General features: G+C 43.4%; 1 protein-coding gene across 2 annotated transcripts in view; it reads left to right on the plus strand.

The window, feature by feature from the left end:
• The window catches only part of RTCB (RNA 2',3'-cyclic phosphate and 5'-OH ligase), a 29,431-nt gene extending 19,659 nt beyond the window's left edge, over nt 1–9,772 (plus strand). For both annotated transcript variants that reach the window (XM_006170340.3, XM_006170341.3), the window contains 5 exons: nt 1,569–1,744; nt 2,394–2,582; nt 3,466–3,576; nt 5,934–6,053; nt 9,263–9,772. In XM_006170340.3, the coding sequence (XP_006170402.1) occupies nt 1,569–1,744; nt 2,394–2,582; nt 3,466–3,576; nt 5,934–6,053; nt 9,263–9,370 (704 nt within the window). In that variant the 3' untranslated portion in view covers nt 9,371–9,772. The remainder of the gene's footprint in view (nt 1–1,568; nt 1,745–2,393; nt 2,583–3,465; nt 3,577–5,933; nt 6,054–9,262) is intronic.
• The last annotated feature ends 3,984 nt before the right edge of the window (nt 9,773–13,756 follow it).

Consider the following 13,756-nt stretch of genomic DNA (forward strand, 5'->3'; position numbering starts at 1 on the left):
TGGTGGTTAAAGGCACTGGACTCCCACATGCCTGACCACAGTTCAAGTCCCGGATCTGGCAGCTTGCTTTCTCTCTTTCTCTCTCTCTCTCTCTTCCTCTGACTCTGTCCCTCTCTGGTCAAATTTAAATAAATAAATAAAGTTTTAAAAGAAAGAAAAGAATGGATATTAACTCTTTAGAATATTAAATGTAGCAAACATGAAGCGTTCCACTGAGTACTTTTCTGTACTTAGCATGGATTTGATTTTCCTGCAGATGACCTAACAACTTGTGTCCAGTTCTTTTAGGTAACACTAAACATTATTTTTAAAAGCCATGGTGGCAGGAGACCAGCAGTTAGTGTAATGGCTATGACGCTGGACTCCCATGTAGTCGACCACGGTTCAAGTCCCAGACCTGGCGGCTTAAACTCACTCCGGGCGTGTGTGCGTGCGTACCCAAGATCCTGAGAGGAGAATGGAGGAGAAGGGATTGCGGCGTGGCCATCCCCCCTGGGGGGTGATTTTTCGCTTTCTATTTCTCTGTCTCTGTCTTTCTGGCGAGCGCACGCACCCTATAGCAAAAACCTCTCCAAAAAAAAAAAAAAAGCCATGGTGGTGGGGCCAGCAGGTGGCTTGGTGGTTGAGGTACTGAACTCTCTTGTGGCCCACCACAGTTCAAGTCCTGGGCCTGGTGACTTGCTTTCCCCCTTTTCCTGTCTCTGTTTCTCTGTCTGTCTCTGGTGAGCACATGTACCCTGTAGCAAATTAAAAAATAATAATGATATTTTATTTTTTTAAATAATTCTTTAAAAATAAAAACTATAGTGGTAATAAAATGTATTTTACTACTTCTGTTCTCCTTCATTTATGTGTTGGAAAACGAGTAACTCAGCCTATGTGTTGCTGCTGTGTTCATGTTTAGTTCTTTTTTTTTAAAGATTTAGTTTTTATTTTATTTTATTTATTCATTCATTTATTTTTTAATTTGACCAGTGAGAAAGAGGGAAAGTGAGAAAGCAAGCTCCCAGGTCTAGGACTTGAACCATTGTCAGCCATGTGAGAGTATCCAGCACCTTAATCACCACACCCCCTGCTGGTCCCTATTCGTGTTTAGTTCTGACGAGTTCCTAAAGTACAGTTGGTATTTTGTGTCCCACATAGTTATTTTTTCATTTGTTTGTTTCTTAAAGAATTATTTATTTAATTCCATTTGTTGTTATTATTTTTTTAATTTGACCAGAGAGAGACAAAAAGGGAAAGGGAGAGAGCAAACCACCAGGTCTGGGATTTGAACTGCAGTCAGCCCTGTGGGAATCCAGCGCCTCTAACTACCATGCCACCTGCCAGCCGCAATGTCCCACGTACTTTGTATCATTGTACTCTGACAGAGAAAATCTTCAATGAATACATCTTGATTGAGCAAATGAGCAAGATGATTGAGCAAGATGAGCACAGGAACACAATAAAGAAATTATATTTCACTTGTTCTTCTGTAGAATGAGTTTGAATGCAACCTCCCTTTTTGCAGTAAACTGGAATTATAAAGGAAGGCCTCACCGGTTGGGATTGTCGCTCTTTTGTTCCAGATGCACTGGTAGCTATGGAAAAAGCCATGAAGAGGGACAAGATTATAGTCAACGACCGCCAGTTGGCTTGTGCTCGCATTGCTTCCGTAGAGGGTCAGGACTACCTGAAGGGAATGGCAGCAGCTGGGAACTATGCTTGGGTCAACCGCTCCTCCATGACCTTCTTAACCCGTCAGGTATGTTGACGTTGGTCCTTAAAACACGGTGTGGTAGTCAGGTCAGAGCCTGTGGGGTTTGGGTTTAGAGATCTTTTTGTTATAAATATCCAACATGTTAGGTGTTCAAGGTTTAGTGTTGCGTAATACTAAAGCAGCAGGGTAACAGCATGGGCATGAGAGCAAGAAAGGCCACCGCGGTTCCTGGACCTGGCCTTGAGATGCAGAGAGGACAGAAATGCTGTTGCAGAGGGGGGAGAAGCGGTTCTAAAGGGTGGGATCGAGATAGGCAGGCAGCTTTCCCACCAAAGTGGAGAGGGGAGGGAGTCTGTAAAACTCAAATCTTCATTTCCTAGAGAAACAGACTAGCTGAAATCACTAGGATGAGTTTTGAAGTACCAATTCTGGCTGCCTTTTTGTTTTTTTGGTTTTTTTTGTTTTGTTTTGTTTTGTTTTGTTTTGTTTTAATTTTATTGAGCTTCATGGTTTTTTTTTAATTCTACCAAAGAGGGACAGAATGAGAAAGAGAAAGAGAGGGAAAGTGAGAAAGCATGCCGCCAGGTCTAGGACTCAAACTGCAGTCAGCCAAGTGGGAGTCCAGCGCCTTTAACCACCACACCACCTGCCGACTCCAATTCTGGCTGCTTTTAACTCAAGCTTTTTCTCTTAGGCTTTTGCCAAAGTCTTCAACACCACCCCTGACGACTTGGACCTGCACGTGATCTATGACGTTTCTCACAATATTGCCAAAGTGGAGCAGCACGTGGTGGATGGGAAGGAGCGCACGCTGTTGGTGCACAGGAAGGGGTCCACCCGTGCCTTCCCACCTCACCATCCCCTCATTGCTGTGGACTACCAGGTACGTGGCCTGCACTCATGGTTATGAGCTGTGGGGGCGTGGTTGATAGTTTGGAGCATGGATGCATTTAAACAGGAAAATAGCCATTTTGAAAACATAATCTTGTTGCCCTTGAGATCTGGGATTCCCAATCTGCTCTAAATTAGTAACTCCTGTCGCGTCATCTGTGCATGTGTGCAGTGTTCAGTGTGCTGTGTAAAACGCACCCATGGAGATATTTTACTCTAATAAGCTGAGTTAAGGCCTTTGAATTATTAGAAGGCAGGATAAGACTGAACTCAGTCTACTTCAGTCCTCCTGTCAGCCTTCGGTGTCTTGCTGTGGTAGAGTTAGACCTTAGGATTCTTGTAGTAGCATTTCCCTAATACACTTTTGGACTTGGCTCTTACATTCACACTGTTTTTAGCATTTTCCTGGTCCTCACACTTTCACTCCCTTTTCCCTCCCACTCATTCACCAAAAGATCAAGATAGTATGTTCATGTAGTTGTAAAAGCAATGTTTGGAGGCCCAATTTTCTCTCTCAATCTTAAAATGTAAGTGAAGATTTAAATTTCAGGCATCAAAAGCCTATGCTTGTGGCCAGCAGGTGACATAATAGTTACATTGCTGGACTCCATGTAGTAAACTGCAGTTCAGATCCCAGACTCAGAGGCTTAAAACTCATGCCGGGCATGCATGCCCAAGATCCCGAGAGGAGAATGGAAGAGGGGGTTGCAGGATGGCCATCCCATGGGGGATAATTTCTCGCTTTCTGTCTCTCTCTGTCACTCCAGTGAGCACACACACCCTACAGCAAAAAAAAAAAATCTAAAATAAAAATAAATAAATAGAAACTTAGGCTTCTCTGAGTTTTAACCTGTTGGATATACATGCATCCTCAGCTCACCGGACAGCCAGTGCTCATTGGCGGCACCATGGGAACCTGCAGTTACGTTCTTACCGGCACTGAACAGGGTATGACCGAGACCTTTGGAACAACCTGCCACGGTGCGGTAAGGGAAATGGAAACTTCCTCAGAAGTGCTTTCTTCTGTGTAACCATTCTTGTGCATTTCAGCTGGTGATTAAATGACAAAAGGGAAGATTGGGTCTTTCATATCTGCTTGAAATTGTTCCCCACAATCTTAAACTATTTTGTGAACTGACTAAGGTCACCTAGTGTTCCTACCCTAGTAGGATCATTGTAGGGTCAGGGACTATTCCTCATCCCTGCAAATTCAGGAAATCCAGACTAAAGAAATCATCACGGAACCAGATGGCATAATGGTTATGTCGCTGGACTCCCGTGTAATTGACCATGGTTCGAGTCCTGGACCGAGTGGCTTAAAACTGAGTGCATATGCATGTGTGACTAAGATCCTGAGAGGAGAATGGAGGAAAGGGGATTGCAACTGCGGCATGCCCACCACGTGGGGGTGGTGATTTCTTACTTTCTGTCTCTCCATCCCTTTCTGTCTCCCCAGCGAGTACATGTGCCTTATAGCAAAAGTCTCTCTTAAAAGAAAAAAGAAGGGACCAGCAATTAGCGTAATGGCTATGTCGCTGGACTCCCATGTAGTCGATCGCGGTTCAAGTCCTGGACCCGGCGGCTTAAACTCATGCCAGGCGTGTGTGCGTGTGTGCCCAAGATCCTGAGAGGAGAATGGAGGAGAAGGGATTGCGGCGTGGCCATCCCCCCGGGGGGTGATTTCTCACTTTCTGTCTCTCTGGCGAGCGCACGCGCCCTATAGCAAAAACCTCTCCAAAAAAAAGAAAAGAAAAGAAAAAGAAATCCTCATACAGCTGAGATTATAGTAACTGGTTTTAAAGTAATATAATTTTTAACAGGCAAATTTACATCACAGCGTGTCTCTGCAGTTCACTGGACCTGCTCTTTTCCTTAATTTGCTCTTCCTATTAGATACGTTCACTTAAGACTTGAGGAGTATGCCTGTTTTGCAAACAGAACTCGTGTATATACTGCACACTATTTCAAAACATTCCCTCTCACCTTGGAACCCAGTAATTCATCTGTCCTATTTTAGTGCAGAGTCATAAGTACTATGTAAACAGGCACCACTATATCCAGTGAAACTTTATTTACAGAAACAGGTGATGGACCAGATTAGGCACAGGAAACGTCGTTTGTTGTGGTTGAGGGTGGGCGTGTGCTTCCAGCACCTGGCGGTGAAGGCAGGTGTCCTTCTAGACATCTTACAATGCTCGGGGCAGAGACTTGTCTGGTCCAGAATATCAGCAGTGCTAAGGTTGCGAACCATTCTGAATCACAAAGAGTGCAAGGATTTTGTGATAACAGATATAACTGTTTAGAGTTAAAATGTTTAGAAACACAAGACTAAATCTTTAAATATGAATGCTTTGGGTAGATAGAATTTATTTTTTGAGAGTTTTTTGTTTTTTGTTTTTGTTTTTGTTTTTTGCTATAGGGCAAGTGTGCTCACCAAACAGACAGAGAGAGACAGAGAGAAAGTGAGAAATCACTCCCCAGGGGGGATGACCACGCCGCAATCCCTTCTCCATTCTCCTCTCGGGATCTTGGGCACGCACGCACACACACACGCCCAGCGTGAGTTTAAGCCACTGGGTCCGGGACACGAACCACGGCCAACTCACATGGGAGTCCAGCGACATAGCCATTACGCTAACTGTTCATCCCATAGAAATTTATTTTCTAAAAGGATATGAGGCTTATAACAAAATGCACATAATAAGGTTGACAAAACAGAAAGTTTTTTTTTTCTTTTCTTTTTTCTTTTTTTTTACTTTTCTTTGGTTTAAAAAATAAATCCTTGGGACCAACAGATGACATCATGGTTATATCGCTGGACTCCCACATAGTCGGTTGCAGTTTGAGTCCCAGACTTGGCATCTTGAAACTCACACGAGGAGCATAGGCGTGCATTCTCCTCTCCTGAGAAGAGAACTGAGGAGAGGGGATTGTGGTGTGGCCATCCCTTCTAGGGGGGCCGTCCTTCTTCTGTCTTTCTGTCTCTCCGGCAAGCTCACACACCCATAGCAAAAGTAAAAATAAAAAATAATCCAGGAAGAGGCTACATGGTGACATAGCAGTAACACATCGATCCCACAGAGAAAGCTCTTGGGTTCACATCCCAACCTGGGAGTTCCCTGGGCGCTTTGGATACATGCCCGTGAACGAAGCTGGCTGAGGCTGGGGCTGGATCGTGGTACAAAGACCCTGTCGGGGGGTGGCCCACCCTCCCTCTCACTCAAGAAATAAATAGTTTTTAAAAATAAAAAGCATGTAATTACAAGGGTTTAAATGACTGCTGGAGTTAAACATAAATTAACGAGGAATTGCACAGTGAAGTTCAATCCTTCTCCTGTTCTAGGGCCGTGCTTTATCCCGTGCAAAATCTCGACGTAATTTAGATTTCCAGGATGTCTTGGACAAATTGGCAGATATGGGAATTGCAATCCGTGTTGCCTCACCAAAACTGGTTATGGAAGAGGTGAGTGAATTTTTTATAATATTTAAGCATAAAACCATTAGTGATTTATATCAGTGAATGAGGATAGCATTACTAACAGAAACTAGTTTTGTTTTAATGTCCTCGAATTTACTTTATCATTACCTTCTCTTGTTTGGAGATAAATTATAAGCCAGGTGTATAACAGTGATATTTACCATTCATGTAGTCCTTGTCTACATAACAAGCTTTTAAAAAATTTGAACTTTCCTACAAAGGTGTGTAATGATTATATGTGCGTAATAAAGTAAAGATTTAAAGATAATTTAAAAATTGAGCTTTCTCATCTTGACCTTGTTTTTGCTTGGTTTTATATTTATGTTTCAGTTTGAAAGCAAATTTGAAAAGGAAGTGAGAAGTATTTGGAGAAATAGTTCAACAAGACTTATTTGTTAATAACTGTTTAACATGTTTTAAAAGTTTGGAAACTAAAGAAAAAAACAAAAGCATCTAGAATTTGATAATTAGAGATAATCACTATTAACATATTTTTTGTTTTTTTTGTCTTCACTTGTGATTTTTTTTCATTCACTTACTCAGCTAATACTTAGTAAACATTTACTATGGTTAGTTACTGTTCAAGGGACCAGAGATAGGGATATTGCAGTAAACAGAACTGAAATTCCTTCCTCCGGGAACTTACCAAGTAGTTTTTGCTGCTTTGTTGGTGTTCATGGCAGGGTGAGGTGCTGTGAAGTAAAATGAAGCAGGGAAGGGCTAAGGAGAGGTGGAGGAGAGGTGGGTGCAGTTCCGCATACTGTTCAGGGAAGACGTGATGTTGAGTGGAGACCTGAGGAGGGTGGGTGAACAGGCCACAGAGCTGTCTGGAGCTAAGCTTTCCAGGCCGAGAGCAGTAAGTGTAAAAAACCCAAGATCCTGAGAGCAGAGTGGAGGAGACGGGATTGCCGCGTGACCGTCCCACCTAGGGGGTGATTTCTCAGAAGTTATGCGTGGAGTGTTCCAGACACAGCAAGGAGGGGCCAGGTGGTTTAGGAGCAAGCAAGGGGGAGATGAGTTAAGCAGGTAGGGGGCGCCAAAGTAGGTGGTTCCTCCCCCTCCCCCCCTTTATAAAGCATTTTGTTTTACTCTGAGTGAAATGGAAAGACATGGGAGGGTTTTGAGCAGAATAGTGACCCAGTGTGCCCAGTGTGTTTGCATGCTCATGAGAAGAATCTAGAAAAGAAATTGATGAAGCAGAACATTGAGGGGGTAGATGACTAGATTAGTGTCCTTGAGCAGATGACAGGAGATGTGATGTAGTATACAGGGGGTAGAGTTGTCTCTGCCAGGAGCACAGATATTCATTCATTCTTTTTCTTTCTTTCTTTCTTTTTCTTTTTTTTTTTTTTTAAGGTTTTTGCCATAGAGCACTCTCGCTGGAGAGACAGAGGGAAAGTGAGAAGTCACCCACAAGGAGGAGACCATGCTGCAGTCCTCTTGAGATTTTGGGCATGTGCGCGCACACACACACAGCATGATTTTTAAGCCACCAGTTCCGGAATTCGAACTGTGGTCAGACATGTTGGGAGTCCAGCAACTTAACCACTATGCCGCCTGCTGACCCCTCATCTTTTATTTTTATGAACTTAATAACTTTTTCTTATTGTGAAGGTAATACACGTGCATTTCAGAAAAACTTTTTTTTTTTTTCTTAAGAATTATTTACTTTATTCATTCATTTGTTTATTTTAATTTGACCAGAGAAGGACAGAGAAAGAGAGAGGAGAAAGTGAGAAAGCAAGCCACCAGGTCTGAGAATTGAACCACGGTCAGCCATGTGGGAGTCCAGCGCCCTTAACCACCATGCCACCTGCCGGCCCCACATTTCAGAAATTCTTGACAACTGCAGAAATATATAAAGAAAGAAAGTGAAGTAGGTCTACCAGAAATGATTACTACTAAATGATTACTACATGATAGTTCGGTGCATTTCCCCCTAGCAGATATTGGTGTGTATGTTTTATTTAATTAATTACATTTACATTTTTTCTAATTACATGAGTAATGCATGTCCTTTGGAGAAATTTAGAGAAATACAGAAAAAAACATCTTTTTTTTTTTCTTTTTTTTTTTAGAGGTTTTTCACTATAGGGCATGTGCGCTCGCCAGACAGATAGAGAGAGACAGAGAAACAGAAAGCGAGAAATCACCCCCCAGAGGGGATGACCACGCTGCAATCCCTTCTCCATTCTCCTCTCGGGATCTTGGGCATGCATGCACACGCACCCAGCGTGGGTTTTAAGCCACCGGGTCCGGGATACGAACTGCGGTCGACTACGTGGGAGTCCAGCGACATAGCCATTACGCTAACTGCTGGTTCCCAGAAAAAAAAAAGTCTTTATCTCAGACCCCTTACCAACGTCAAGCTTACTTCATTTTTCAATCTTTCCTAATTTGGTAGGCAAATAAAGACCCTCAATGTTGTTTTAATGTAGTTTCTTTAATTATGGGTGAAGGTCAGTGCTTTTAAAGAGTACATTTTTAGGGACTAGCAGATAGCAAGGTGGTTACATCACTGTACTTCCATATGACTGACCGCAGTTCGAGTCCTAGACCTGGTAGCTTGAAACTCGCTCCAGGTATGTGTGCATATGTGCCCAAGATCCGGGGAGGAGGGGCTGACAGGTGGCGTGATGGTTAAGGACTCGACTCCCACATGGTCAACCATGGTTTGAGTCCTGGACCTGGCAACTTTGCTTTCTCACTCTCCCCCCACCTGCCCCTCTGGTCAAATTAAAATCTAAATAAAGTAATTCTTTTAAAAAAAGAGAGATCAGGGAGGAGAAAGGATTGCAGCATGGCCATCGCCCCTGAGGGGTGATTTCTCACTTTCCCTCTCACTGTCTCTCTCCCCAGCAAGTGCACAGGCAAAACTCTCTCAAAAAAAAAATTTTTTTTTTTCCATTTTTGGAGCCAGGAGGTGCTGTGGTAGTTAAGACACTGAATTCCCACATGGTAAACTACAGTTCAAGTCCTGGACCAGCATCTTAAAAAGGTGCTTACATGCCCTAAATCCCGAGGAGAATGGAGAAGAAGGGATTGTGACGTGGTCATCCCCTTTGGGGGGTGACTTCTCACTTTCCCTCTTTGTGTCTCTCCAGCAAGCACATGTACCCTATTGCAAAAACATGTTAAATAATCATAAAGGTCCATTTTTAGTAGACTTTGACTGTTTTCTTCCTCTCCTACAGGCTCCTGAGTCCTATAAGAATGTGACGGATGTCGTGAATACCTGCCATGATGCTGGAATCAGCAAGAAAGCCATTAAACTGAGACCAATTGCTGTTATAAAAGGGTAGGACCTTAGCCACTTGGGCGCCGATCACCACTAAGCTCCCTGCAGTGGAAGTGGACTGAAACACTCTTCAGACATCAGACTTGGAGCTGACAGGTTCCAGAGAGCGCAGCTGCCACCGTGCCTGGTGACTGGCAGGGAGGCTGCTGCTTTCAGGAGCCAGCATAGTACAATACGGTCTCCCGGGAGAAGTTATATTGCCCCCTTTGGGATGGGATGAATATGCTTCCTCCTCATTTGTCCCACAGGTTTTTAGGGAAATCTTTTAAGGAGTAGGGAGAGGTCAAGAAATTGCCTTAGTCATATAATTCTTTGATCATCAGAATGGACTTCTTTATTCAAGCTGTGTTTATATACCAGCGAGTGTCGTGAAGAACATTCTATTAAATTAAGGTTTTGGAATGTTTCCTTCTTCGCTTCTCAGTTTTTCCATTCGTCCATCTACCCACCACTCTTCTGAGCAAAACCCTAAATACTTTTACTCGGAGGGTACCTAGGGGATTGTAAAGAGGGTACTAGATCAGTGGGGGTGGGGCGCACTGAGGAGGCAGTGCGTGGAGGTGTGGGAGTAGGGCCCGTCCTAGTCTATGTCATGCTGCTGGAATAGAAGACCTGCGTAATTTATAACATTCATTAGCTCCCAGTCCAGAGACTGGGAAGTCCAAGATCAAAGGGCCAGCAGCTAGCATCTGGGAAGGGCCTTCTTGCTGCATCATCGCGTGGCAGAAGGGCAGAGAGAGTGCAAGAGAGAACTTGCAGCCTCAAGCCCTTTTATAACCAGCATTAATCCATTTATGAGGGTGGAGCCTTCGTGACCTAAACACCTTTCTTCAAACCCCACCTCCCAGTTTGGGGAACACATGGCGTTTGGAAGATACAGGCAACCCATGGCAGGACCCAGAAGAGAAAAAGACCTTTTCACTAGCTCACTACCTTTCTTATTCTGAATATAAGGCAAGAGTTTGACTGGCCTGCAACATGGCCTCTGCTGCTGTCTTATTGATCAGGCCTGCCAAGGCTTTGTTGAATAATGGCCTTCTGGTGCGACAGAAAAGAACCCTCACCTAAGATCTACATTTTGTGATTGAGTCATTAAACAGCATTAAGTGGTCAAATCTACGACATTAGCATTTATTCTACATTGACAAAACAAGACTTGTGCCACTTAACAGATTTCAGAGTTAAGAACAGTGATACCTCAAAGATGTTGAAGGCCAAGACCATTGTCATGTATCGCTATAGCTGTGAATCCAAACAGCCAGTAAAATAGAAAATTCTAAGGAAATGGAAAGCTTTTTTGTCTTTAATATTTTATTAGGATAATTAACATTTGCACCTATTTTTTAAGAATTATTTTATTTAACTATTTATTTATGTTAATTTGACCAGAGAGGGACATAGCAAGAGAGAGAAAGTGAGAAAGCAAGCTGTCAGGTCCAGGAAAGTGAAAAACCAAGCCTCCAGGTCCAGGACTAGAACCACTGTTGGCCATGTGGAGTCTGGCGCCCTTAACCAGTACATCACCTGCCAGCCCTCCTAATTTTTTTTTTAAGTTTTTGTATGGGGCCCGTGCACTTGCTGGAGAGAGAGACAGTGAGAGGGAAAGTGAGAAATCACCCCCTAGAGAGGATGGCCATGCTGCAATCTATTCTGGGATTTTGAGCACACATGCACATGCGCCCAGCATGTTTTTGTTTTTTGGAGCGATTTTTGCTGTAGGGCACATGTGCTTACCAAAAAGCGAGACAGAAAGGGAGAAATCATCCCCCAGGAAGGATGGCCACACCACAATCTCTTCTCCATTCTCCCCTCAGGATCTTGGGCATACATGCACACATGTACCCGGTGCAAGTTTAAGCCATCGGGTCCAAGACTCGAACTGTGGTCAACTGCATGGGAGTCCAGCAACATAGCCATTGTGCCAAATGCTGATCCCACGCCCAGCATGATTTTTAAGCTGCCAGGTCTGGGACTGGAACTATGGTTGGCCATGTGGGAGTCCAGTGCCTTAACCACCAGACCCACCTGCTTGCCCAAATACCCAATGCACTTTAAACAGGTTGCTGTTTTTTTCCAGGTTGCCTTTAGAGAAACCCTAAAAATCTTATGTAAAATTAATTCCTCCACTTATAGTAAAAGCTGCCATTGGAGTATCTTTTAGATGCTGCTGCTTAGAAGACTGGACAGAAGTTAACTTTCTCTGAAAAATGTATGCTAGGAAATAGTAATAACATTTCTTTATTCTGAGTACTTTGTTTTTTCATTGGTGAAGTTTGAAAGTTACCAGTAAGTCAGAAATCCTAAAGTGGTAATTACAGGTTACTGATTCCTTCAGATGCCCAGCTGCTGTTGAACAGATGACTTAAGGATGCAAACTTGCCAGTGAATGCCAGAGAGCACTTAAAGATGAGAACAGGCTTCTGGCTAGGTGCTGGATTCTCCAGAGGTGAGGCACCGGTAGAGTCTGCAGACTCTAACTGGGCTTGCCTAATGACATGTCTTTGGAAACAAATTCAAAGCAAGGTCTCCTCCCAAAACTGGTTTCAATGCTGAAAATGCTGTAGGTCATTTTACATGCGTGAAGTTTTATTAGATGCTTTGAAAGTTATTCTTTGGTGGAGTGAGAAAGGAGCAGGTGAGAAGGGAAATGAGAGTAATGGTTTATGCCATTGAGTTTTCTGCTTTAATTGTTCTGTGTAGCTTGTGCTGATGCCCTACTTATGATCATAGAAAGTAATGGTTAATATTTTGAGTTCAAAACAAAAGTGACATTGTATTTCCTGTTCCAAAGATGGTTTTCCCCCATTTATAGGGAAACCATTTAAAAATAACTCGTCAGACTCAGCCATGGCAGTGCTTGGCAGGCTGAGACCACATGGGAGGCCCAGGTTAATTCTAGGTTCCCCGGAGAGCGAGGCGCAGTGGCACATGCCTATAGTCCCAGCTACTCAGGCTGAGGCAGGAGGATTGAGACAACAAACCTGTCTAAAAATCAGTCACCCAATGAAGCTGAAATAACTAAATTTTTTTACTGTCCTGAGTTGGCGGGGAAAAACAAAACCTGTGTGCATGCACGCCACTGGAAATGCCCTCTGAGTGCACTGTCTGGTTCTATGAATAGCAAAGACTTGATTTTTTATTTAATTTAACTTATTTTAATTTGACCAAAGGACACACAGAGAGAGAGTGAGAAAGCAAACCGCCATGTCCAGGACTTGAACCACAATCAGTCATATGGGAGTCCAGCCCTCTTACCACACCTGCCCGCCCTGAAGAGTTGATTCTTATTACTGTCTTTTTTTAAAGGTCTGTAGTCAGTTTATAACTGATATTCCCAAAGGAGGAAATAAAAAGTGGTAAAGGGGCCAGCAGGTGGCATAGTGGTTAAGACACTGGACTCCCGTGTAGCTGACTGCAATCTGAGTTCCTCGGCTGCTTGATATTCATGCATTTGTGGGTGTGTTTGTGTGCATGCCCAAAATCTTGAGAGGAGAATGGAGAAGGGATTGCGGCCATCCCCACTTTCTGTCTTTCTGGCAACTACAAGCACCCAATAACAAAAATCTCTCAAAGAAAGAAAAAGGACAAAAGGTGGCATTGGGCCAGCAGGTGGCGGGGTGGGAAAGCCCTGTCATCCACATGGCTGACTGCACAGATGGTGTGAAGCACCTTTGGTGCCTGTGAATGGGTCCATGAGGCTTCTCTAACCAGTCAGGATTTCAAACATGTATTATTCTACTTGTCTTCCTTGTTTGTTGGTTTGTTTGTTTTTTACATGGATATTGAGCTGGAGTAGGGCAACCACAAGTCTCAAGAAGACCTTCCAGGGGGCCTTAATATTGGCCTTCAAATAGGCTCTTACAGTTGCAAGTTACTGAGGCATTTGCACAGGGCGTCCCCTCAGAACAGGGAAGGGGAAAGAGGTGTTGCTTAAGAACAAGGTGGCTTAAACAAGCCAGACAAGAGGAAGGAGAAGGAATTACAGTGGCCATTCTCCCGGGAGGTGATTTCTCACTTTTTACCTCTCCGTCTTTCCAGCTAGCACACGCGCCCTACAGCAAAAACCTCTCCCAAAAAAAAAAAAAAAAAATGAAAAGTAATTAAATGGCAAAAATGCTTGTTTTATTTTTCTTCTTAGCCATTCTCATCACCAGAAATGCTGTTATTTATAGTTATCTGTTGGTTTTTCTTACTAGAATTAAGCTTTATGTAAGCAATCAGTAAATACCTCCTTACTGAGTAGACGGATGAAGATCAAATGAATGGCCGTAGAGCACAGGTTTTGCAATCAGACGTGGTTCCTGCCACCTCTCTGTAGTTACTGAACCTCTCTAAATCTCAGTTTCCTCATCTATAAAATGGAAGTGATGTATAATGCATACCCTGTAGG

Source organism: Tupaia chinensis, unplaced genomic scaffold (assembly GCF_000334495.1).
Source record: "Tupaia chinensis unplaced genomic scaffold, TupChi_1.0 Scaffold148234_1, whole genome shotgun sequence".
In the NCBI taxonomy this organism is placed as follows: domain Eukaryota; kingdom Metazoa; phylum Chordata; class Mammalia; order Scandentia; family Tupaiidae; genus Tupaia; species Tupaia belangeri.